This window comes from Scleropages formosus, chromosome 16 (genome assembly GCF_900964775.1).
Source record: "Scleropages formosus chromosome 16, fSclFor1.1, whole genome shotgun sequence".
NCBI classification, from domain to species: Eukaryota; Metazoa; Chordata; class Actinopteri; order Osteoglossiformes; family Osteoglossidae; genus Scleropages; species Scleropages formosus.
This window is the reverse complement of record NC_041821.1, coordinates 23,140,295-23,163,615: the sequence shown is the minus strand read 5'-3', so window position 1 is coordinate 23,163,615 and position 23,321 is coordinate 23,140,295. Positions and strand designations below refer to the sequence as shown.

The following is a 23,321-nucleotide window of genomic DNA, read 5'->3' as shown; positions in this document are numbered from 1 at the left end:
GTGTCCCCTCCCCCTCCAGCCTTACGCCCTGTGTTGCCGGGTAGGCTCCGGTTCCCTGTGACCCTGCATGGGACAAGCGGTTCAGAAGATGTGCGTGTGCGTGTGTGTGTGTAATATTTAGTTTCATTATTTCCTTTTCAAATGTTATTATTTTTTTTTTTTTTTTTTTTAAAGTTTGCTCTCTTTTTTCCATGCTGTTTAGACATAATACTACCAATACAATAAGATGCATTATAAACCTTTGACTGGCTGGAAAACACTAAAATGTTTTTAACATATCTTTTTTCCAGACCGAAAGGTGCTGCATTTGGGTCAGCAATGGCAAAAAATTGCATATATTTGCATATTTTAAAACTCAAATTGGAGAATTGGCAGGAGCAAATACATATGTAAACTGTTCATTCTGTAAGTCAACATATTAGTGGTATGAAGAATTTTTAACTGTAAATTTTTAGCACTTTTGAATGCATGGTGCCTATAAAGCTTAAAATTACTAGCCCTGCATTAAGAAGATACAAGAAAAAGCCTCTCTTGTAATGAAAAATGCATTCTGACCTGAAGGTAGAAGCATACTGTCTTGTCTTCTGTCACTTAGAAACATGAAATATCCCCAAATGAGTATCCTGGCAGCATAAAGCTGAAGACTTGTCTTCTGTGCTCTCATTTGATCTGTCTGCATTTCACATTGTAGGCCGTAGTTAATTCTATTGCCCTGATGCGCTTCTGATTAAATTTCTAGTCTGCTCATTTGTTTCAGGCTGTTTTTGTCCGATATGTTGCTTGGTGATGGAATTTAAGATAAAGCTGAAGTCAATGATGCATGTGCTGTAATAAATATATGTACATACATTTTTCTCCTTTAGGTCAAAAATGGACAAAGAACCTGGCTTAATTCATCTAGAGACTGGTATTTCAGAAGGACGTAAGTGATTATCACTGATCTTTCAAGTCATACTCCTTGTGTTCTGTCCAAAAAAAGATGTGGTAAAAAATACTGAAATATCTAAAATGTTACAAATGAGGTTTAGATTACTCGAAATGTGTAAATCATAAAATCATCTCTTTCCATTCATATTTAATCTCTTACTAGAATTTGTAAATCTGCAAGATCTCTGTACCTGTGGGAAGAATGACAAGTTTATGACATACACCATTTATCCAAACTTAAATATAATCGTGATTTTGCCATGGCATTAGGTTTTATTATTGCAGTGCTGCTCAAAAGAGCATTTAATAATACATAATCTAAACATTTTTGATTTTCTTAAATGATTTTAGGCATGGAAAAAAATACATATATGTGTATTTCATCATATTTTATATTGTCTGTCCTCTAAATTCAAATGTGTAAATTAGAACATCTTGGAAAATATAATTAGATTTTTGAAAAGGTATAGCTATCCATCTTTTTTTTTCCTCCAGGTAGAAGTGTGTTTCACTGTACATGTCCAATTTCATACACCTCAAGAGAGTAACAATGAAACCTCTGAAAACTAAAATGTATGTTCAGAGAATTCCAGTAGCCATTTTGAATTTTAAATACCCATCATAAGTCAAAAATATCATAAGTTGAAAATGCATTTAATACATCTAATAGACGCCTCTGTGTTACAAACTGGGGGACGCGGATTGCTGTCGCTGCCCAGCATTGTGAGAGAGAATTGCTTGCCTGGGAAAAAAAGAAAAAAAAAAAAAATTGAAGTATGGCTTCTACTGAATATCTATCAGCAGCTCACCATTGTAAAGTTGAAAAAATTATAAGTTGAACCATCATAAACGTCAGGGAGCATCTGTATACCATATAGAGTAGTCCGTATACATAGTATTTAAATAAATATATATTTGGCCTGTTTATCGAGTTGAGAGGTTGCATTACTTGATCCTCAAGTGTGAGTTCTACATGATTGGAACTGTAGTAATGTAGGTATGCCATCACACTTGCACTATACTTTATGCAAGGTACTATACTTCGTTATGCAAAATATGTTTTTTGGATCTTCAAGTAATTGTCTACAAGAAAGGTACTTTTTCAGCTTTGCACATCTACCTAATATTCCATTTTAATTAACAATTATTATTGTAAATATGTCCTTTTCGAAATTATTACTAGGTATTACTATCCCATTGACTTTGTATGTAACCTCTGATTTTCAGGTGCAGTCTATGAAAATTACCTTTTGAAAATCAAATGAGGCAGAGCCACTGTTGTTCTTCTCCTTAATGATTCACCTTGACCGGACCAGAGTGAAAAATACCCGTTTTATGTTGAGGCAGTCCTTTATGGCTTCTGTTGTGCAGGGTGATCCTTTTGAAACCCACGGGTTTGACAGCGAATGCACTCCAGGATGGCATACAACATCTGTTCAAAGTGGCCTGTCAGGGTGAATACCCGCTGTGTATGGTGATCACTATTGATCACGGGACTCTTAGAAGCAGCTAGTTGGAACAAACACACGGAGACTGCTTTCCTCTGCCCTGCAATTTAGCTGGAAAAAAATACATAATAATAAAATCAGCAATTGGGCTTTCCTGCTGCTTTCTCCTTGTCGCTGTCAGTTTATCGACAGGATTAAAACCAGATACTGATTGAAGAGCAGGAATGGATTTTCTGCTTTTGACTAATATGGTCATTCATTTAACTTCCATTGCAGGGGCTCAATATGTCACCTGCAAGGTTCAGAACTGCACAGAGGCCAACAAAGGCAAACCGTTTCCAGGATATATTGACCCCAATTCTCTCGTGGTTCAGGATGAGTATGTCTTTGTTCAGGTATGTAATTGCCATATAATTGAGGACAAGAAGTGAGATGTAGCGAGACCTCACTGTCAAATTATATTGCAGTGAAACCTAACAAGATTAATAAATCCAAACATATTACATTCCCACATTTTTTTTTTTTTTCCTGGCTTCTTTCATCTTTATGTCCAGGTGTCAACGGGAGGCCGACCAGTGTATTATGTGTCTTATAAAAGGGATGTATTTGTACCTATGAAGCTTCCGAAGTACACTTTACCAAAGGTAAGCTGATGACATCATCAGAAAAAAAAAAAAAAAAAACATGTAAACATATCTATTAAATACCATTAAACAATCATTTGTCAGTATATATATATATATATATATTTTTTTTTTTAGTTTTTTGGATTGTTCCTTTGCCTGACTGTACAATACTTTTTCATAAAATATTTTAGAGTTTGGGGCAAAAAGTTAAATCAACATTACAGTCATTTTATTTCCTTCTTTACTTTTTATGTCCTACCCCACACTGGCAAAGGTAGTGTCATTTAGCAGAATGAAAATGGTATTGCAATGAATACAGTTTCATGCCATTTTCTGAATATCTGTGAAATGTGCCTTCAGAAGCAATGTGATGAAGACAGAAACTACTGAAATTACAATTAAACAACCGTATACCGAGTATTTCAAAATATTTATTTACAGAGGCATATATTGCTTTTTCATTAGCAGTTTTTTTTTTTTTTTTTGGGCCACAGCTTTGTCTCAGCATTGCCTGTTGTCGTCGCCCACAATAGCCACTTTTCTAGTGACCCTATGTAAAAAGAAAACTTTAAAAAGACACAATATTCTTAATTTACTGGTTTCTAAACCTTTGCAATACAAGCCCAAATTAATAATAAGAAGTACAGTAGGAGTCTCTATTATTTAACTCAAGTGACATTAATGTTTGATTCAAGTGTTCATGTTCAAGTTCCGTAAAACCTGGTTCAAAGGTGCTTTCATGTATTGAGACTTTGACACACTCTGACATTAAGAAACTTTGATTCTGTAACATGTAAAATTACTAGAATGACTTTTACTAACAGAAGTAATTCACCTACTTGTCAGCTATGGTAGATTTCATTTACTGACTTTTCAGTACTCATTGTCAAAGTACAAGTTTCATACAAATATGTATATCTCCATCATTCCAGTTTGGGTTAATTTGGGTTTGCTCCTTTTTTCGTCACTTTTTTGTGTGAAAAGACAGCTGAAGAAGCATGATATATCATGCTGCTCTGAAATTTGCCAAATTATAACTCCTGGGTGTAGAGAAGAATATTGATAATATTTAATTAAAACATAATATTTATATGTCTGTGTGTCAATGTCTGTGCAAAAAAGCAGTTTTAACATAATAAACAAGATATGCAAGACTGTCAGATTAAACATTCTAGGGCAGCCCATAAACTATACATCATTATTGTAAGTATGATTGTGCTTTTTTTTTTTATTTTTCAACAAATTATTTGCAGCATCTATATAGCTCATTTGTGAAGAATAACAGCTTTGTTTTCCAGGACTTGCATGTTATCAGTACAGATGAAAACAGAGTGGTGGCTGCCGTCCGGGAATGGAATCAGAATGACACATACAACTTGTACGTCTCAGAAGAAAGAGGGGTTTTCTTCACCTTGGCTTTGGAGAATGTTATAAGCAGCATGGGCCCTGAGGGCAATGTCATGATCGATCTCTATGAGGTATGTAGCTTTACAGTTCCCTGGATGTTGCAGCAGCAGCCCCTGTGCATTGGCATATGACTTGGTTACCAACTTATTAGTATTTTTGCCAGGTTGCCCAGGCTCCAGCTTAATACTATGTAATTTGTACAGTAGGCCACCTGTCCTTATCAAATCAAAAGCAAATCACTTTATTGTCACTTCATCATAACCAGAAGTGGTGAAAATCCTTGGTGCATTCTCCGCAGCTGTGCAGCATAAGTTGCAAGTATACAGACCACAAATATACACAATATACACAATCAACACCTGTACCGTAGCTACAGTATTCACATAATACAAAATACACAATATACATGTAGGACTCAATGTACAGATAATATGCGATAGACATATAATATGCGATACACATTATAGAATACACGGTCCGCAAAGGACTATAAAGTAAAAATGGAGTGATAAAAATTGTAGACCAAACAAAGAAAAAACTCCTAGACTGAGTCGGTGCTCGCAACACGACGGCCATACTCGGCGCTATGACAGATTGAGAACTTAAAACTGTCAGGAACGCAGTAATGCTAGCTGTTCAAGAATTTGTGCAATAGTCCCCTTTCCCCTTAGTTTTACATGTACTTTGTGTGAGTATCTATCTATCTATCTATCTATCTATCTATCTATCTATCTATCTATCTGTGATTAAACATACCTACGTACATTTTATATAAAGGAAATAAATAAAGTAAACTTATATACCTAAATTCAATTAAAGACATTTTACATCCTTGAATACACTTAGCAATGGTTGCATTTTCTCAGTTTAATGAGCTCAAGTTTTTTTTTTTTTTTAATTTACTTAGGTGTTTACTGTGTGAGAGAATTCTTACATGCGCTACAACCCCACTGTTTCATCTTCAGATATTCACTATTTTAATTTCTTATCCCAAAGCCATTTTAAATAATGTGTCTTGCAAAAAATTTCAGGTCACTATTCTCTTATGTACTGTTAATAAAATTTATGTAAAGCTTCTTACATAATCCTGTGAGAAGTAAATTGTGTGCACTTGAAGGCAGAAAATAATACAGTGGATATGAGAAAGAGTTTTTGAAAGATGATTTGTGTCCTTGATAAATGACTACAGATGCTTTTCCTATCATGTTAAGCTATGCACAAGAAACTGAGTTTTCATGGATTATGGCATTGTCTAGTCAAGTAATTGAAACTACCATGATGTGGGCATTTAGAGTGCACTTTGACCTCAATGATTGAATCAGCTGTGGTCTATTGATTGAGGTTGTGAACCTAATGCTGTTTTTGAAGTTAAATTCATCACATTGAGCAGCTTCTCTTAGAAGGTAATTAGCTTTTTTTTGTCCTTAGGAGATGCAATTGTTCAGATGGAACAAATGGAATAATAATAAGAATAATAAGAATAATAGTAATACTAATACTAATAATAATAATATTTTGCAACTGTTCCATTACTTGTTTTGTTCATTGCACAATTAAGTTTTAAAATGTACTTTTTAAATTTTCTGCTGAAATGTGTTCTTCAGTTGTCTTGAATATGCCACATTAAAAAATGACAAAAATAGAGATGTTTCCAAAACCAACACGTACCTGAAGAATGCATACCTGTGTCCTTTCTAATCCCATGGCCTTCACTTTCCTGTTACTCTTCGGAAGTTTAAATTATTTGGGGCTGATTCATTTTTCAGCTTTTTCCATTTTCCTAGGTAGCGGGGATAAAAGGAATGTTCTTGGCAAACAAAAAGCTTGAAAACCAAGTGAAGACCTATATCACATACAACAAAGGCCGAGATTGGCGTTTACTTCAAGCCCCTTCCACAGACCTCAGAGGAAATAGCATCCACTGTGTACTGGTAAGTATGCACTTGTCAAAGTCTTTTTGTCAAAATTTGAATGTTTCAGACATTGATGATTTCAAAAAGAACACAACTTTTCATCCAGCGGAAAGCGGCAGCCAAAGACAGGACCTTGTTTGCAAGTGGATAATTCTTGCACTGGACTCCACAGAGTCTTTCTATACATTCATTTCCAGTGGCTCTCAGAATGACTGATTGTCTTGAAGAAATATAAATAATGGGAAATTGTACTAAATAATGCAATCAGTTTAATGTGATATACTGCTTTTTCATGATGAACTGAAAGTAAATGTTTTTCAAATTGGATAAAACTTCATATTCTATAGAAAAAGAGATGCATTTACAAAGAACACAAATTTGCCTATATTGCCTTGGGTATGATGATTGGGGTTTCCTCCTCCCATCACTCCTAAACAACTTACTGTCAGCAGGGGGTCTACAGGGATCAGAGATGTTATCGGGAAATTTGTGTCCTCCATACATCATGTGTTGCCTGCTAAAACTTGCCACCATTAAAGTGAAAAGAATCAGGTGGCTCAGCAAACACATTGGAATAGGTGTGTGCCTGCACTCACCCCTCCCGAATAGCATGGGTGTTGTGCTTATATATGAGAACTAAGTAACTGACAATGTCCAAATTAGTAGAAAAAGGAACAAAAAGCAAGAAAAAAAGATGCTTTTTATCAGTATTACAGCATTGCATGTGCAAGTTGTTAGAAGAACACCTTTAAACTAAAATTGCTACAATAAACCTCGGGCAAAACAACAGCATTAAAATACCACTTGGTAAGTGTAGTCAGAAATCATCTTTATACTTTTTTATTACTTATATACTTTATGTTTTGTAAGTTTCAGTTGTAAAAGGTCTCAAATTAGTGGCAGCTTGAGGCAAACGATGCAGCTGTCCTATAAATGCCAATGTCAGCAAACTGCTATGATGTGTTAGGAAAAAATGGCTTCATAAGTGTTTCATGCATTACCCTGTTTTTACAGACATGCTGGCTGGACACCAGCTGCAGAAACAGTGCCTAATTATTTATAAAGGCATATAGCAGTGAAAGGTCATTTAAAATCTGTATTCTGATGGCAGTAAAATGGCTTGCTTCAAACACAGACATTGTGCAAAGGTTTCCAAAGTTTAAATAAGTCTTAATCTAGAGTCAGTTATTTTTATTTCTTCTGTATTAGGTGTCTTTTGTTCATGTACCTTTTGGAGAGTTAGTGCTGTTGCCAGGATACAATCGTAAATATTTTCCCCATGTAGAGGAGCAAGGCACTCTTGTTATTTTGTCCTTCTTCATCATTAACTGAGTAGTTTGTGTTACGACTGCAAAAACATAAAAAAGATAAAAGAAAAAACTATTTCTTCAGAATATCTACTATTTACCAGTTAACAGCAAGGAAGATTTTGATATGTGTGCAAAGGAAAGGATTTGATTTCTTTAAAAATGTTTTGCCATTTGCATTTCAAGCAAGTTCATATAGCCTTTTGAATATTAAAGTATGTTTAATGGAGGTTCCAAGTGAAGCTGTATAGATAGTTTTTATAGGTGATGTAAAATAACTGATATAGTGAATGTTTGAAAACTGCTGACATCAATCATCACAAACTTTCACGTAAAACAAGCATATTTCAGAAAAAAAGCATTGACATTTGTCTTGTTCAGATAAAAGTGTGAGAAAAAAGGTCATCCTGATCAGAAGTAATGGAATGAGCAACTAATTTGAAATTTGTTTCTGACTGAGTTTATATTAATGGTTTCACGCCTCTGAAGAGTGATGTAGTCTTTGACTGTTTTAGATACAGTTGAATTGCAGTGGAAGTCTGTAACTTATCATGTTATAATTTCTTTCAGCCATACTGTTCATTGCACTTGCACCTTCATGTGTCAGAGAATCCATATACATCTGGAACAATAGCAAGCAAAGAGTCAGCTCCAGGTATCATTGTAGCATCAGGTGGGTATTTATCATGTAAAGTTGCTGTCCATCTGTAACATACATGAACCTATTCCTGCATGAAAATTTAGAAGTTAGGGGATTTCACTGAAGAGTATGAATGGATTTATTGCAAATTACTTCTAACCGAGATTAGGTTGTCTAGATTGATTTCCACTAGTGACTATTTTTAAATATAGATGGTGATGGAATAAATACCAGCAGCTGCTTTTGGTAAATGTTCATCTTTCTAATGTTTTGGTATTTGTAGGTTGCAATGCAGTACGTGTTTCTTCAAAGGTTTGTTATTAAAAAAAAAAATAAATAAAAAATAAAGAATAAATGAAAGAATTTTTAAAAATAATCAACAGATGATCTTCAAAAAAAGGTATGAGAAATCAGTGCTAAAATTAATTTTAGATCTGATTCTGGCCAAAGTATCACATTGTCATACATCGCATGTGTTGTTTTGCCCCTGCAGGTGGTGGAATCTATGGCAAATACATATTTGTTATATCAGCTGCCCTTTAACAGTCTGTCGTGTTGGCTGCCTTTGTAATTTCTTTTGTTCTTCAGAAAAAAGAAAATGTAAAAAAATTTAAAGAACAATTTATACCTATATCTTTTACCCTTTTCCCTTTTGTGACTAAATTAGTCTTACCTTAAAATACCAACAGCAGTAGAAACACGGTCATCCCCCTAAAATATGCCCATTCAAGTTTGACAATTTAACTTTACAAGGTATTTCATTTTATACCTCTACATGAAATTACGAGGCATTTCTTTGCATTTATGGGGACCGAACTTGGATTTCAGGTGCCTTCTGAAAGTAATAAACAAATTAATTTAGTTTTCAAGTTAGCAGAATTCACCTTACAAAGAGCTTTCCGAGAAGGCATTATCTTTGTAATTTCAAAACCACAAAGTGCTGAACTGCAGTTATTTGACAGTTGTATACTGACCAGTTGTTGACTGAGGACTGGGGCAAGGTGCACTGAAGAGGGGATGTGTCCAAGATTTAGGTCTTAATAACCAGTTTGCTATTCAGTAAATCTGCATTTCTTCAGAGGATCAGCCTGACCTTTAATTATAATAATCAAAATTTGTTTTTAATGTGCGGGGGTGCGGTGGCGCAGTGGGTTGAACCACAGTCCTGCTCTCCGGTGGGTCTGGGGTTCGAGTCCCGCTTGGGGTGCCTTGCGACGGACTGGCGTCCCGTCCTGGGTGTGTCCCCTCCGGCCTTACGCCCTGTGTTACCGGGTAGGCTCCGGTTCCCCGTGACCCTGGATGGGACAAGCGGTTCTGAAATGTGTGTGTTTTTAATGTTTTTTTTTCTCCTTTGCTGTTGCATGTGATTATTTTTATTTTTGTTATGCTATTGTTGTTCATCTACACTGAAATCAAATGAACAAGGCATACTCCAGCATTCTGGATTTTTGCCAAGGGGCTATTGTTTCTTCTTCTGATTGCTCTAAAATGTTTTGCAAAATTTTTGATGGAGAGATCGATGCTCACCAGTGGCTCCTCAATCATCATCATCATCACCATCATCATCATCATCTTCCTCCGCTTATCCGGGACCGGATCGCGGGGGCAGTAGTCCAAGCAGAGCCCCCAAGACTTCCCTCTCCCTGCACACCTCCTCCAGCTCCTCTGGGGGAACCCCAAGGTGTTCCCAGGGCAGCCAGGAGACGTAGTCTCTCCAACGTGTCCTGGGTCTGCCCCGAGGCCTCCTCCCAGTGGGACATGCCCGGAACACCTCACCAGGGAGGCGTCCAGGAGGCATCCGGAACAGATGCCCGAGCCACCTCAACTCTCACCTCTCGATGCGGAGGAGCAGCGGCTCTACTCCAAGCTCCTCCCGGGTGACTGAGCTCCTCACCCTCTCCCTAAGGGTGCGCCCAGCCACTCTGCGGAGGAAACTCATTTCTGCCGCTTATATCCGCGGTCTCATTCTTTCGGTCATGATCCAAAGTTCATGACCATAGGTGAGGGTAGGAACGTAGATCGACCGGTAAACTGAGAGCTTCGCCTTACGACTCAGCTCCTTCTTCACCACAACAGACCGGTACAATGACTGCATTACTGCGGATGCCGCACCGATCAGTCCGTCAACCTGCCGCTCCATTTTTCCCTCACTCGTGAACAAGACCCCGAGATACTTAAACTCCTCCACTTGAGGGAGCAACTCCCCCCTAACCCGGAGGGGGCAGTCCACCTTTTTCCGACTGAGAACCATGGCCTCGGATTTGGAGGTGCTGATTCTCATCCCCGCCGCTTCGCACTTGGCTGCAAACCTCTCCAGTGCACGCTGTAAGTCTTGATTCGATGAAGCCAGCAGGACCACATCGTCCGCAAAAAGCAAAGACGAGATCCTGCGGTCATCAAAACAGACACCCTCCGTTCCCTGGCTGCGCCTAGAAATTCTCTCCATGAAGATAATGCTCAGAATCGCTGACAAAGGGCAGCCCTGGCGGAGTCCAACATGCACCGGGAACAGGTCTGACTTACCGCTGGCAATGCGAACCAAGCTCCTGCTCTGGTCATACAGGGAACAAACAGCCCGTAGCAGCGAGCCCTGAACCCCATAATCCCGAAGTACCTCCTGCAGGATACCACAACGGACACGGTCGAATGCCTTCTCCAAGTCCACAAAACACATATGGACTGGTTGGGCAAACTCCCATGAACCCTCCAACACCCTAGTGAGGGCATAGAGCTGGTCCAGTGTTCCACGGCCAGGGCGAAAACCGCATTGCTCCTCCTGAATCCGAGGTTCGACTATCGGTCGGATTCTCCTCTCCAGTACCCTGGCATAGACTTTCCCAGGGAGGCTAAGGAGTGTGATCCCCCTATAGTTGGAACACAATCTCCAGTCCCCCTTCTTAAAAAGAGGGACCACCATCCCGGTCTGCCAGTCCAGAGGCACCGTTCCCAAGCTCCATGCAATGCTGCAGAGGCGTGTCAGCCAAGACAGCCCCATAACATCCAGAGACTTGAGAAACTCGGGGCGGATCTCATCCACCCCCGGAGCCTTGCCACCGAGGAATTTTTTGACCACCTCAGCAACTTCAGCCACGGTAATGGACGAGTCCCCCTCCAAGTCTCCAGCCTCAGCTTCCTCTACGGAAGGCGTGTCGGAGGGATTGAGGAGATCCTCAAAGTACTCCTTCCACCGCCCGAGGACATCCTCAGCTGAGGTCAGCAGCGCACCACTTCCACTGTAAACAGTGTTTGTGGAACATCGCTTTCCCCCTCTGAGTCGCCGGACGGTTTGCCAGAATCTCTTTGAGGCCGACCGAAAGTCTTCCTCCATGGCCTCACCAAACTCCTCCCAAGCCCGAGTTTTTGCTGCGGTGACTGCCCGCCGGTACCCGTCAGCTGCTTCAGGAGTCCCATGAGCCAGCCGGGCCCGATAGAACTCCTTCTTCAGCTTGACGGCATCCCTTACTTCCGGTGTCCACCACCGTGTTCGGGGATTGCCGCCGCGACAGGCGCCGGAGACTTTATGGCCGCAGCTCCGAACCGCCGCCCCGACAATGGAGGTGTGGAACATAGTCCATTCGTACTCAGTGTCCCCAGTCTCCCTCGGGACCTGGTTGAAGCTCTGTCGGAGGTGGGAGTTGAAGACCTCTCTGACAGGGGCCTCCGCCAAACGTTCCCAACAGACCCTCACTATGCGTTTGGGCCTGCCAGGTCTGTCCAGTTTTTTCCCCCACCATCGAATCCAACTCACCATCAGGTGGTGAGCAGTTCACAGCTCAGCCCCTCTTTTCACCCGAGTGTCCAAGACATATGGCTGAACATCAGAAGAAACGACTACAAAGTCGATCATCGACCTCCGACCTTGGGTGTCCTGGTGCCAAGTGCACTGATGGACACTCTTATGCATGAACATGGTGTTTGTTATGGACAAACCATGACTACCACAGAAATCCAATAACAACTCACCACTCGGGTTCAGATCAGGGAGGCCGTTCCTCCCAATCACGCCCCTCCAGGTGTCACTGTCGCTGCCCACGTGGGCGTTAAAGTCCTCCAGTAGAACGACAGAGTCCCCAGTGGGAGCGCTTTCCAGCACGCCCCCCAGGGACTCCAAAAAGGCCGGGTACTTTACACTGCCGCTAGGCGCATAAGCACAAACGACAGTGAGAGACCGTTCCCTGACCCGAAGGCGCAGGGAGACGACCCTCTCGTTCACCGGGGTAGACTCCAACACATGGCGGCTGAACTGGGGGGCTATTAACAAGCCTACACCAGCCCGCCGTCTCTCATCCTGGGCAATGCCAGAATAGTGGAGAGTCCACTCTTGGTCGAGAAGAGTGGTTCCAGAACCCAAGCTGTGAGTGGAAGTGAGCCCGACTATATCTAGATGGTATCTTTAAACCTCCTGCACTAGCTCAGGCTCCTTCCCCGCCAGTGAGGTGACATTCCAAGTCCCAAAAGCCAGAGTTGGCGCCCGAGGTTTGGGTCGGCTGGGCACTCGGCCCCGACCACCACCCAAATCACAACGCACCGCCCCCTTATGGTGTCTCCAGCAGGTGGTGAGCCCACCAAAGAGTGGCTCCACGTCATGGCTTCAGGCTGAGCCCGGCCAGGCCCCGTGGGCATAGACCTGGCCACCAGGCGCTCGCATGCAAGCCCCCCCCCCCAGGCCTGGCTCCAGGGTGGGGCCCCGGTGGCCCCATACTAGGCGGGGTAAAAGAATACCTTGGTTTAATTGTCATCATAAGGGGCTTTTGCACCGCACTTTGTCTCGTCTGTCACCCAGGACCTGTTTGCCATGGGATACTCTACCAGGGGCATATAGCCCCAGGCAACATAGCTCCTGAAATCATTTAGGCACTCAAACCCCTCCACCACGGTAAGGTGGCGGTTCAAGGAGGGTGGCTCCTCAATCATTTCTTTTAAATGAGAATAAATGTACTAATACTTAAAATAAGCATAGTAATAATAAATAAAATCATAATTATAAAATTTAAAGAATTTATGTTTACCGTTGGATAAGAAATGTGCAATAAATCAGAGCTGCAGGTATTACATATAGGTGGAGGATGATGGAGAAGCAGCCACTTCACTAAGAGGCTTAAAACTGGTAGATGTAAAAGGTGTAGGATCTAATACAGCTTACTATATCTTTGGTTCTATTACACATTCTCCACTTTTTTTAAAAAACTTACTGCACTTACTATTGGCAACTGCTGTCTGTCAGCGAACTGTGTGACACTTTGGTGCACAATTTGAATTGGTATGCCAGACTAAATACTTCTCAAAAAAGATTGTATCAGATAAAATTCTATTAGTGAAAAGTGCACAAGTCAGGGACCACCTGCATATTGCATAGCAATCGCTTGATGAGATGAATGAAACCTCACTAAGCCTTCAGTGGATTGACCTTTATGGTCTTTCCCAGGTTCCATTGGCTCTGAGCTGACCACCAGCAATGTCAGCATGTTCATAACCTCAGATGCCGGGAACACATGGCGGCAGGTAAGGGAGAGCACTGCAAAGGGGTAATGCTAAAATTACAAGCTTTTTATATGAAATGTTCCCTCTTGGGAACATCTTTTAGTGGTTTAATGATAAATGATGTTACAAACATCAAATGAAATCTAGAAGGAGTTTATTTGTATGCTTCATTTTATCCTTACTGATGCTTGCATTGTGTAATTCTTTTCTTAACCTTGTTTTTGCCCTTGAAAGCTTCATTCTGAAACCTGTCTTGTGAATGACTTTAATTTTTTTTGTTGCATTGAAAGCTATAAATTCTTAAAATCTTTCTACAGATGACTGAATTTTATTCTGTTAAATGAGTTAATCACCATGTGCATTTTTTACATTAGTAAGTTGTTAGTTTCTACAAATAGTTAAATAATCCATTCTTTTGCAGTGCATAGGTCTCTTTAACATACATCTCATGCACTTCAGTCGCATTCATATCTGGACCCATTTTGCCTCTGTGCATAAGTCATTGAAAGTGCAGAGGTATACAGTGTCTAGTATTCAAGATACATGGGACAAGATGTTAGACCCGATGCGTATATTGCAACAGCTGTACACAAAGATCCAGTCCAACCAACCTCACCATGAAGCCAGAGAGAACAATGACTCGAGACCAAGAAGCTTAACTTCCTTCACTACCCAACACAACCACAGGGTGCCAACATGGGTACTTCATTGAGGTTTTCAAGTGGGCACCTTCTTTCGTTGGTGTTTCTTTGAATTAGGCTCACGACACCTCCGGAAGGTTCAACAGTGCAATCTGGCATCCCAGACCCACCCCCCTCCACACACATGTTAGATGGCATTCTGCCTGTGGAGAAAAGGAAACTACTCTGACAAGATGTGTGGGCTATGGAGGCGAGTCGCATTAAGTTCATTGTTGGAGCGACTGATGACGTGTTGCCAATGCCACAGAATCTTAAGCAGTGGGCAGGTGGTGATGTTCTTGTAAGTTGTGTAGCGGTGCGGTGACACTGAGGCACATTGAAAGTGCAGGCATACATGTAGTATAACAATAAAGTAAAGCAGAGCCCTTAAATTAGGTGGCTAATGCATGCATATTAAAGTTTCAAACATCACTCATATGTCACCACTACCATTTGTGTCTTATCGCAATAAACATGTTTAGTGGTATATGAGCTTTGCTCTACATAGATGGGCTGAATTACATGCAAACTATCACACAGAAGTCAAATTCATCCAAACATGATGTCTGCCTTCAGATTTTTAATCTATAAAAATAAGCAAGCTAGTAAATTCATAATCTATTTTAACATTAACAGTGTATGACATCTTAGAGTAACCTGCAACATCTTTATATGTTGTTAATATGAAAAGGAGACAAGATAATAGGAAGCCATCATTCTTCTGGTAATGACAATTTTGGTGGAAAGTGACAAGCAGAAAAAAACTCACAGGAAATTTAAAAAGTGTTTATATATATAAATATTTACAGTCTTGGCTCTGGACATATTTTACAATAGGAACAATCAAATATCAAAAAGTGTCGCCAAAATATCTTCAGTGTAAGGGTGTATGACAGATATAGGCAGTGTACACAGCTAAATGAAGGGACTGACAATGTTCTGAATTTATAATTCTCACTTAGCGGGAAGTGACTCAGCTTCTAATAAATGCATAAATTACACAAGAGTAGCAAAGCAGATAGCACCGGTGCCTTAGAGTTCTGTGGATGCTAATTTGAATCTGGCTCCAGTTCTGTCTATATACACTTTACAAGTTAGAGGGCACAATATTAAGGTGCACCGATGATTAAAGTGCCCTTGATCGGTGTGTGTCTGTGTGATTTTTTTGCAATGACCTGGCTTGCTCTGAAGGGGGACACCCCACTTATACTGTGTGCTTCTCAGGAATCAGTCATTACTTTCATCACCAGTGGAAACTGCAGCCAGGTACAACAGAAGAAGGAATAAGACCTCTGTTGTGCAGAAGACATACTGTGAAATTAGAACAATAAATATTGATTAATTGAGTCTATGTGACTGCATGCATTTTATGAAAGAAAAAAAAAAATTGGTTAGAACCTAAAGCATCATGTAGAACAGGGTTGTCCAACTCGTGGCCAACATCTCATCTCATGCTGCCCTCAACAGAATTTGTCCTTTATTAATATGTACTATACCTACCATAAATACTATACATTCTATCGCCTTCTCTAGTTATATTGTGACACACAGTGTGTCCGTGCATTGAGTGACAAAACAGCAGAGTGCAGAAATCTTGTTCTCGGTTGGGCCTTCGCTGGAGTCTAAGTGTTGGGTTAATTTGCAGCTCAGTCATCCTGAGTGGTAAAATACAGTACTTCTGTCTGGCGCAGTTCTTTTTCACTTGCTCTCATTTTAATTGCTAACTCTTTTACAGTGAGTTAGCTACTTTATTGTATTTGTATTTACTTAAAGTTGAGTCCTGAACATGGCTTCCAGGTCATGAAAATAAAGTTTCCAAACTTCCACTTTTCATTGAAATGGATCCCTTTTCCTCAATATGCAATGAAACAGCTTCAGTTCTTACAAATAACTGTTAAAACACACTATAATAATTAACATTTATCTACATTTGACAGCTTTCAAGAACAATTTTGAGGAGTCAAGGTCTCCTACTACCATTATTATTATTATTATTATTATTATTATTATTATTGGAGTCACTCACTATCCTTACTGTCTGTCCAGTCGGAGTAATGGTGCTCTGTCGTCTAGTCTGTGAGAATAGGGCAGAAGCCTAAGCAGGGTATATTCTGAACAGGACACTAGTCCATTGCAGTATTTTGTTCTGATTTTCACTGATGTCAGAAAAGGAAAAGTTTTTTTTTTCCTTTTTGAACCACAAGAATTATGTGTAGCAGTACAAGTATCCTGTATCCATATTTATATCAAATAAATCAAAATATTTAATCTTGTTAAAGCAGGTAATGCATTTAATGTTAAATAAAGATTTTCTCATTTTAGACATTTAAGATCCAGGATGTCACTTTGATTTTCATGTGCCCCTCAAAACAGTTCACAATAATGACTGTGGTCCTTGGCCAAACATGTTTCACATCCCTGATATAGTACTGATGTACAGTATTCTCCCATCTACACTTCTTTCCTAGGCTCTGTCAGTGTCTCCCCTGAGTTCTTCTATCACTGCAATTGTGACAATACCCAGCACACCCTCTTTCCCCCCTGGAACTACAGCTATTTCCCCACATGTCGCTGCTTGGACCTTTATACTTCGATGGTTGTAGATCACCATCTACCACTTAGCCTCCCCAAAACAGAGGTCTTTTGCTTCCTAGTTGATCCATCCTCCTGTGAAAAACTCTTTATCAAACCGGACAACTGTCCCATTTCATCTGCTTCATCGGTTAAAAGCCTGAGAGTAATGAACAACTCAGTCTATCCTTCTCTGAACATATTGAAGTCATAACTTGGTCCTTCAGATACATCCTGCATAACATCCACAGGATCCACCCATATCTCACAACAAATGCTACGCTACTTCTAATGTTTAAAGGAAAAATTACATAAAGGTAAATATGTGTACTGGTATAGTACAAAACAAATTGTCTATCGGCATGTCTTCGTCTGTTGGTGCATTGTGCTTTTGCATTGTTTTCTGAGATGTAACTATGGAGAAAAGCATCTGCAAAAAAGAATACATTTTAAAGGTAATTCTACATACCGACCAAAGTGCATTTTACATAGGCATTATAAAAGTAGAAACTGTTATTTTCATTCTTCCTGGATTTTTTTTTCTCAGGAGGTAATATAGACCCTTATTTTCACAAAACTCCCAAATGTAAATCAAACATAGCTAGGCATGTTGAGGCAGTATGCTTTTAAAGAAGCTGAACTGGAACTTTACAAAAGTATGCTTACACCCCAAAACAGTATTTCAGTGGTGATATTATATATATATATATAATAAATAATATCCCCACTTGCCCCCTTTTTGCGGGCGGTCTTACTCCTTCAAGCTCGGGTCTTCTACCAGAGGCCTGGGAGCTTGAGGGTTCTGCGCAGTATCTTAGCTGTTACTAGGACCGCGCTCTTCTGGACAGAGATCTCGAATGTTGTTCCCGGGATCTGCTGGAGCCACTCTCCCAGCTTAGGGGTCACAGCCCCAAGTGTTCCGATTACCATGGGGACCACTGTTGCCTTCACCTTCCACATCTTTTCTAGCTCCTCTCTCAGTCCTTGGTATTTCTCAAGCTTCTCATGTTCTTTCTTTCTGATGTTGCCATCGCTTGGGATGGCGACATCTATCACTACGGCTTTCTTCCTCTGTTTGTCCACCACTACTATGTCCGGTTGGTTAGCCATTACCAGTTTGTCAGTCTGGATCTGGAAGTCCCACAGGATCTTGGCTTGGTCATTCTCGACCACCCTTGGGGGTGTATCCCACTTTGATCCTGGGACTTCCAGCCCATACTCGGCACAGATGTTCCTGTACACTATGCCAGCCACTTGGTTATGGCGTTACATGTATGCCTTGCCCGCTAGCATCTTACACCCTGCTGTTATGTGCTGGATTGTCTCAGGGGCCTCTTTGCACAGCCTGCACCTGGGGTCCTGCCTGGTGTGGTAGACCCCGGCCTCTATTGATCTTGTACTTAGAGCTTGTTCCTGTGCTGCTATGATTAGTGCCTCTGTGCTGTCTCTCAGTCCAGCTTTGTCCAGCCACTGGTATGATTTTTTGATATCAGCCACTTCTTCAATCCGCCGGTGGTACATACCGTGTAGGTGTTTGTCCTTCCATGATGGTTCCTGTTCTTCCTCGCCCTCCTTCTCGGGTTTCTGCTGCCTGAGGTATTCACTAAGTATCTCATCAGTCGGGGCCATCTTCCTGATGTAGTCAAGGATCTTTGTTGTTTCATCCTGGATAGTGGCTCTGACGTTCACTAGTCCTCGGCCTCCTTCTTTCCGCTTAGCGTACAGCCTCAGGGTGCTGGATTTGGGGTGAAACCCTCCATGCATTGTCAGGAGCTTCCTTGTCTTGATGTCAGTGGCTTCTATCTCCTCTTTTGGCCAGCTTATTATGCCAGCGGGGTATCTGATGACCGGCAGGGCGTAGGTGTCGATAGCCCGGACCTTGTTCTTCCCATTCAGCTGACTTCTCAGGACTTGCCTTACTCTCTGCAGGTATTTGGCGGTTGCTGCTTTCCTTGCGGACTCTTCATGATTCCCATGCGCCTGCGGGATTCCAAGGTACTTGTAGCTGTCCTCAACATCTGCTATGTTGCCTTCTGGTAGTACAATCCCCTCAGTTCTGACTTCCTTCCCTCTCTTTGTTACCATCCGGCTACACTTATCCAGTCCAAATGACATTCCGATGTCATTGCTGTAGATCCTGGTGGTGTGGATCAGGGAATCGATGTCTCGTTCACTCTTGGCATACAGCTTGATGTCATCCATGTAGAGGAGGTGACTGATGTTTACTCCATTCCGTAGTCGGTATCCGTAGCCAGTCTTGGTGATGATCTGGCTGAGGGGGTTCAGGCCTATGCAGAACAGCAGCGGGGACAATGCATCTCCTTGGTAGATGCCGCACTTGATGGTGACTTGCGCAATCTGCTTGGAGTTGGCCTCCAGGGTTGTTTTCCACTGCCCCATTGAGTTCCTGATGAAGGCTCTTAGTGTCCTGTTGATCTTGTATAGTTCTAAGCATTCCAGGATCCATGAGTGAGGCATCGAGTCATAGGCTTTCTTGTAGTCAGTCCAGGCGGTGCACAGGTTGGTCTGTCTGGTCTTGTAGTCTCGAGTGACTGTTCTGTCTACCAGTAGCTGGTGTTTTGCTCCTCTGGTGTTTCTACCAATTCCTTTCTGGGCCCCGCTCATGTATTGAGCCGTATGCCTTTTCATCTTAGCTGCTATGATACCCGAGAGCAGCTTCCATGTTGTGCAGAGGCAGGTTATCGGGCGATAGTTAGATGGGACCGCTCCTTTCTGGGGGTCCTTCAGGATCAGGACTGTCCGGCCTTCTGTTAACCATTCAGGGTGGGTCCCATCCATTAGCAGCTGGTTCATTTGTGTTGCCAGGCGCTCATGGAGTGCAGTTAGCTTCTTTAGCCAGAAGGCGTGGATCATTTCAGGGCCTGGTGCTATCCAGTTCTTCATACTTGAGACTCTTTCTTGGATGTCTGCCATTGTGATGGTTACTGGATCCTGTTCAGGGAGGTTGCTGTGGTCTGCTCTTAGATCCACTAGCCACTGGGCTTTGTTGTTATATGATGCCTCCTTCTCCCATATGTTTTTCCAGTATTGCTCAGTCTCCAACCTTGGTGGGTCCACTCTCATGTTATTACCCTGCCAGTGAGAGTACACTTTGGATGGTTCTGTGGAGAACATCTGGTTTAACCTTCCGCCCTCTATCTCTCTTGTATACCTCTTCAGGCGGTTAGCCAAGGCTGTGAGTCTTTGCTTTGCAGTTTCTAAGGCCTCAGGTATAGACAGCTTGCTGTACTTCTTAGGCAGGGTTTTCATCACACCTTTCTGCAGTTCCGATAGCTGGCTAACTTCCCTTCGTGCTGCCTTGATCTTGGCCTCTAGCCTTCTTTTCCATGGAGGATACTGCTTCTTATGCTTGGTACTCATCTTGTATCCAAGCATCTCAAGGATCATTGTTGCTGTGTTGTATATCAGCTGGTTGGTCTCAGTGATGGTCACAGTAGGGATTGTTCGTAGCGCTGCATTCACATCTTCTAGTAGACTTTCAGTAGGTACTTCACTTAGTCTTGGTAATCGGCCACAGGGGCTCCAGGTGTCCTTCTTAGCCATCATCTTATCTCTTAGGTCAGCTGCTCTTGCATTCAGCTTACAAGGACTCATTGTTCTTGGGGCTTGGTACCCAGTCTCAGAGTGTGGGGATGATGATATCTCCCCCCTGACCTGTCCTGGCTCCCCCTTGCCGTAACATTTGTGTTGTACCTCATCAATCTCTAGTTGTGATAGCAGTTGTTTCTTGCGGATATATGTGCATATATATTTTTTAACATGTGATTTACAAGGTGATTGTTACGTAATATAGAATGGATTTCACATATTGGAAAAAATATGCTTCTTCATTTGCTAGCTAGGTATAAACAAATAGCATTGCAGCTCCTGTGACAGGTACTCTAAGGCCTGGGAATAGGATTTTTTTTTTTTTTTTTTTTTTGAGTGCTGCAGTAGGTTGGCAGTGCCACTATCTGTGCTCTCTTATTGTTTTATTTATGAAGTTATGTAGTCAGTTGCAAGAACAAACTGAAAATGTGTACTGCCCTTAGACCTCAAGCGCTGCTTTCAGTGTTCCATGACTTAGAAGGTACTGGAATAAATATGATACCCATGTCTGCTCTTATTATTATTATTATTATTATTATTATTATTATTATTATTATTATTATTATTGTAGTTAATTGAATGGTACTAGATATAGATGAGGGTCACAATACACAAACTCAATTAGAAATATATAAAAACATTTTTACTGTTTATTTATTTTTAACTGTATTTTTTTCACTTTTCTATTCTATACAATTTCTCTTTGTACAAGGGAAACATAACCTTTTTCTACATGACCTGCCAATTTATGGCAGCAATATTTATTATAGATATATCTAAAACTTTTACAAAACCTGTCTAGCACATAAATCAAGGAACATACAGTATTTTCTGCAAAGATTTTGTTGATTATGACTTGATGATGAAAATGACTTCCAATTCCACTTGTGTTAAGAAGTCAGTGTAGTGTCATTATAGGAACTTTTTTGTTTGTATGTCTTATCTTTCAGATATTTGAAGAAGAGTACAGTGTGCTTTATCTTGACCAAGGTGGCGCGTTGGTGGCAATTAGACACACACCACTTCCCATTCGGCATCTTTGGTAATACAGTGTCATATCTATATTATATTGTATTTATATTAAATTCATGTTGTATGCATTATGATACATTCATGCAGTCCCAGTTATTTTTGTCTTTTTGTCAGAAATTATTTCAAAAAATGAAATGTAAGAGCAACATACATTCACAGCTTAAAAATGTCCAAGACTGGATGAGACAGCTACACCAGCTATACCTGAGTTTCAGCTTCACCCCGATGTCACAAGCGCAATGAATAGCACATTTTGTGAAAAGCTACACTACTCTGCTGGCAGAATGCAAATGTCTTCTATGCTGAGTGTTTGTTAATATTGGTTGAACTGAAAAGTATAGAAATGGCCACAACCCAAATTGCACTTGTTTGAATGAATAAGAATAATTTATACATGTTGATAAATATATTGATAGGAATTCAGGAAAATGTCCTCAGATAACCAAGAAGAAAGTTTTCCTTTCTCCATGAAAGGGTAACTGTTTTTTTTTTTTTTTAAAGTTGAGCTATGAGAATCATGGTTAGAGTTATAGGTAAAGTAACTTAGCTGATGTGTGTGTGTGTGTGTGTGTGTGTGTGTGTGTGTGTGTAACACTTCTCTTGTGCATTGTTAGAATACATTTTCAAATTTGTATTACAATTTGGCAGAGTAACTATGGACTTCACTTTTAAAAGGAAAAATTGTTTGAGCGTTTTTATTTGGGAGTACTGACACACTCTTTCCAGATATTACCTTCCATAACTAAACCCAAAATTAATTCAGTCTGAGTTATTGCAAACAATGACATTTTCAATGCCCCTGGAGACCAACATTCTTGACTTGGAAATGCCCATCTTCTTGTGCATTGCTTCCAACAACAGATATGATTCTTACTCTACTGAACTGGAGACCCCTGTCTGAAAACATCCTTCAAAAAACATTGTTTTCTGCTGGACGCATCACACATGAATGAATGAATATAAAATTATTTATAAAGCACAAATATATAATTGTATATTTAAAAAATCAAGCTTATCATATATATTTGAAACACCACTTGCAACTCGGCTGCCACCTTCTTCTAAAAGTATACAGCAGCATGACAGGCCCCTCCCCCACAAGGACATTAAATATGCGCAATAACAGACATGTATCGTATCTAACTGCTTATTTTTGATATTCCTACAGGCTAAGCTTTGATGAAGGACGAGTTTGGAACAAATACAGCTTCACTTCATCTCCTCTCTTTGTGGATGGAGTTCTAGGAGAACCAGGAGAGGAGACACTTATAATGACGTGGGTGAAATTAGTTATGCCAGTAAACATTTGTATAAGGAAAACTGAAGAATAACAATTTCTACTCAAAAAAACAGAATTCTAGTGCTTTATTTTTTAATACCAACATAGTGTATACTGCTGAAGTTTTAAGATCTGAGAAGTAACTTAAAATTGCTGTCCTGTTATAGCAAGTGCTGCTGTTGTTGTTGTTCTTGCTTTAATTGTTCTTGTTGTTTATTATTATCCTTTCCCTGTTTCAGTTAGACCCACATTTTGCAGATAATGAATGAAATGCTATTTAATTTATTGTATCAGATTCAGAGATAGTAATGAATGAAAATGACTACCATAATTTGCAGACTACTCATATACTGTACTAAACACTGTATGAAATACAAAGCATTCATACATTTTTATGGCCC

General features: G+C 40.5%; 1 protein-coding gene across 1 annotated transcript in view; it reads left to right on the top strand.

The window, feature by feature from the left end:
* The window catches only part of sorcs1 (sortilin-related VPS10 domain containing receptor 1), a 167,158-nt gene that overhangs the window by 117,048 nt on the left and 26,789 nt on the right, over nucleotides 1-23,321 (top strand). Inside the window, exons 6-14 of the mRNA XM_018751120.2 lie at nucleotides 864-922; nucleotides 2,652-2,770; nucleotides 2,930-3,019; nucleotides 4,300-4,479; nucleotides 6,193-6,339; nucleotides 8,199-8,301; nucleotides 13,694-13,770; nucleotides 21,560-21,651; nucleotides 22,810-22,917. Of these exons, the coding sequence (XP_018606636.1) occupies nucleotides 864-922; nucleotides 2,652-2,770; nucleotides 2,930-3,019; nucleotides 4,300-4,479; nucleotides 6,193-6,339; nucleotides 8,199-8,301; nucleotides 13,694-13,770; nucleotides 21,560-21,651; nucleotides 22,810-22,917 (975 nt within the window). The remainder of the gene's footprint in view (nucleotides 1-863; nucleotides 923-2,651; nucleotides 2,771-2,929; nucleotides 3,020-4,299; nucleotides 4,480-6,192; nucleotides 6,340-8,198; nucleotides 8,302-13,693; nucleotides 13,771-21,559; nucleotides 21,652-22,809; nucleotides 22,918-23,321) is intronic.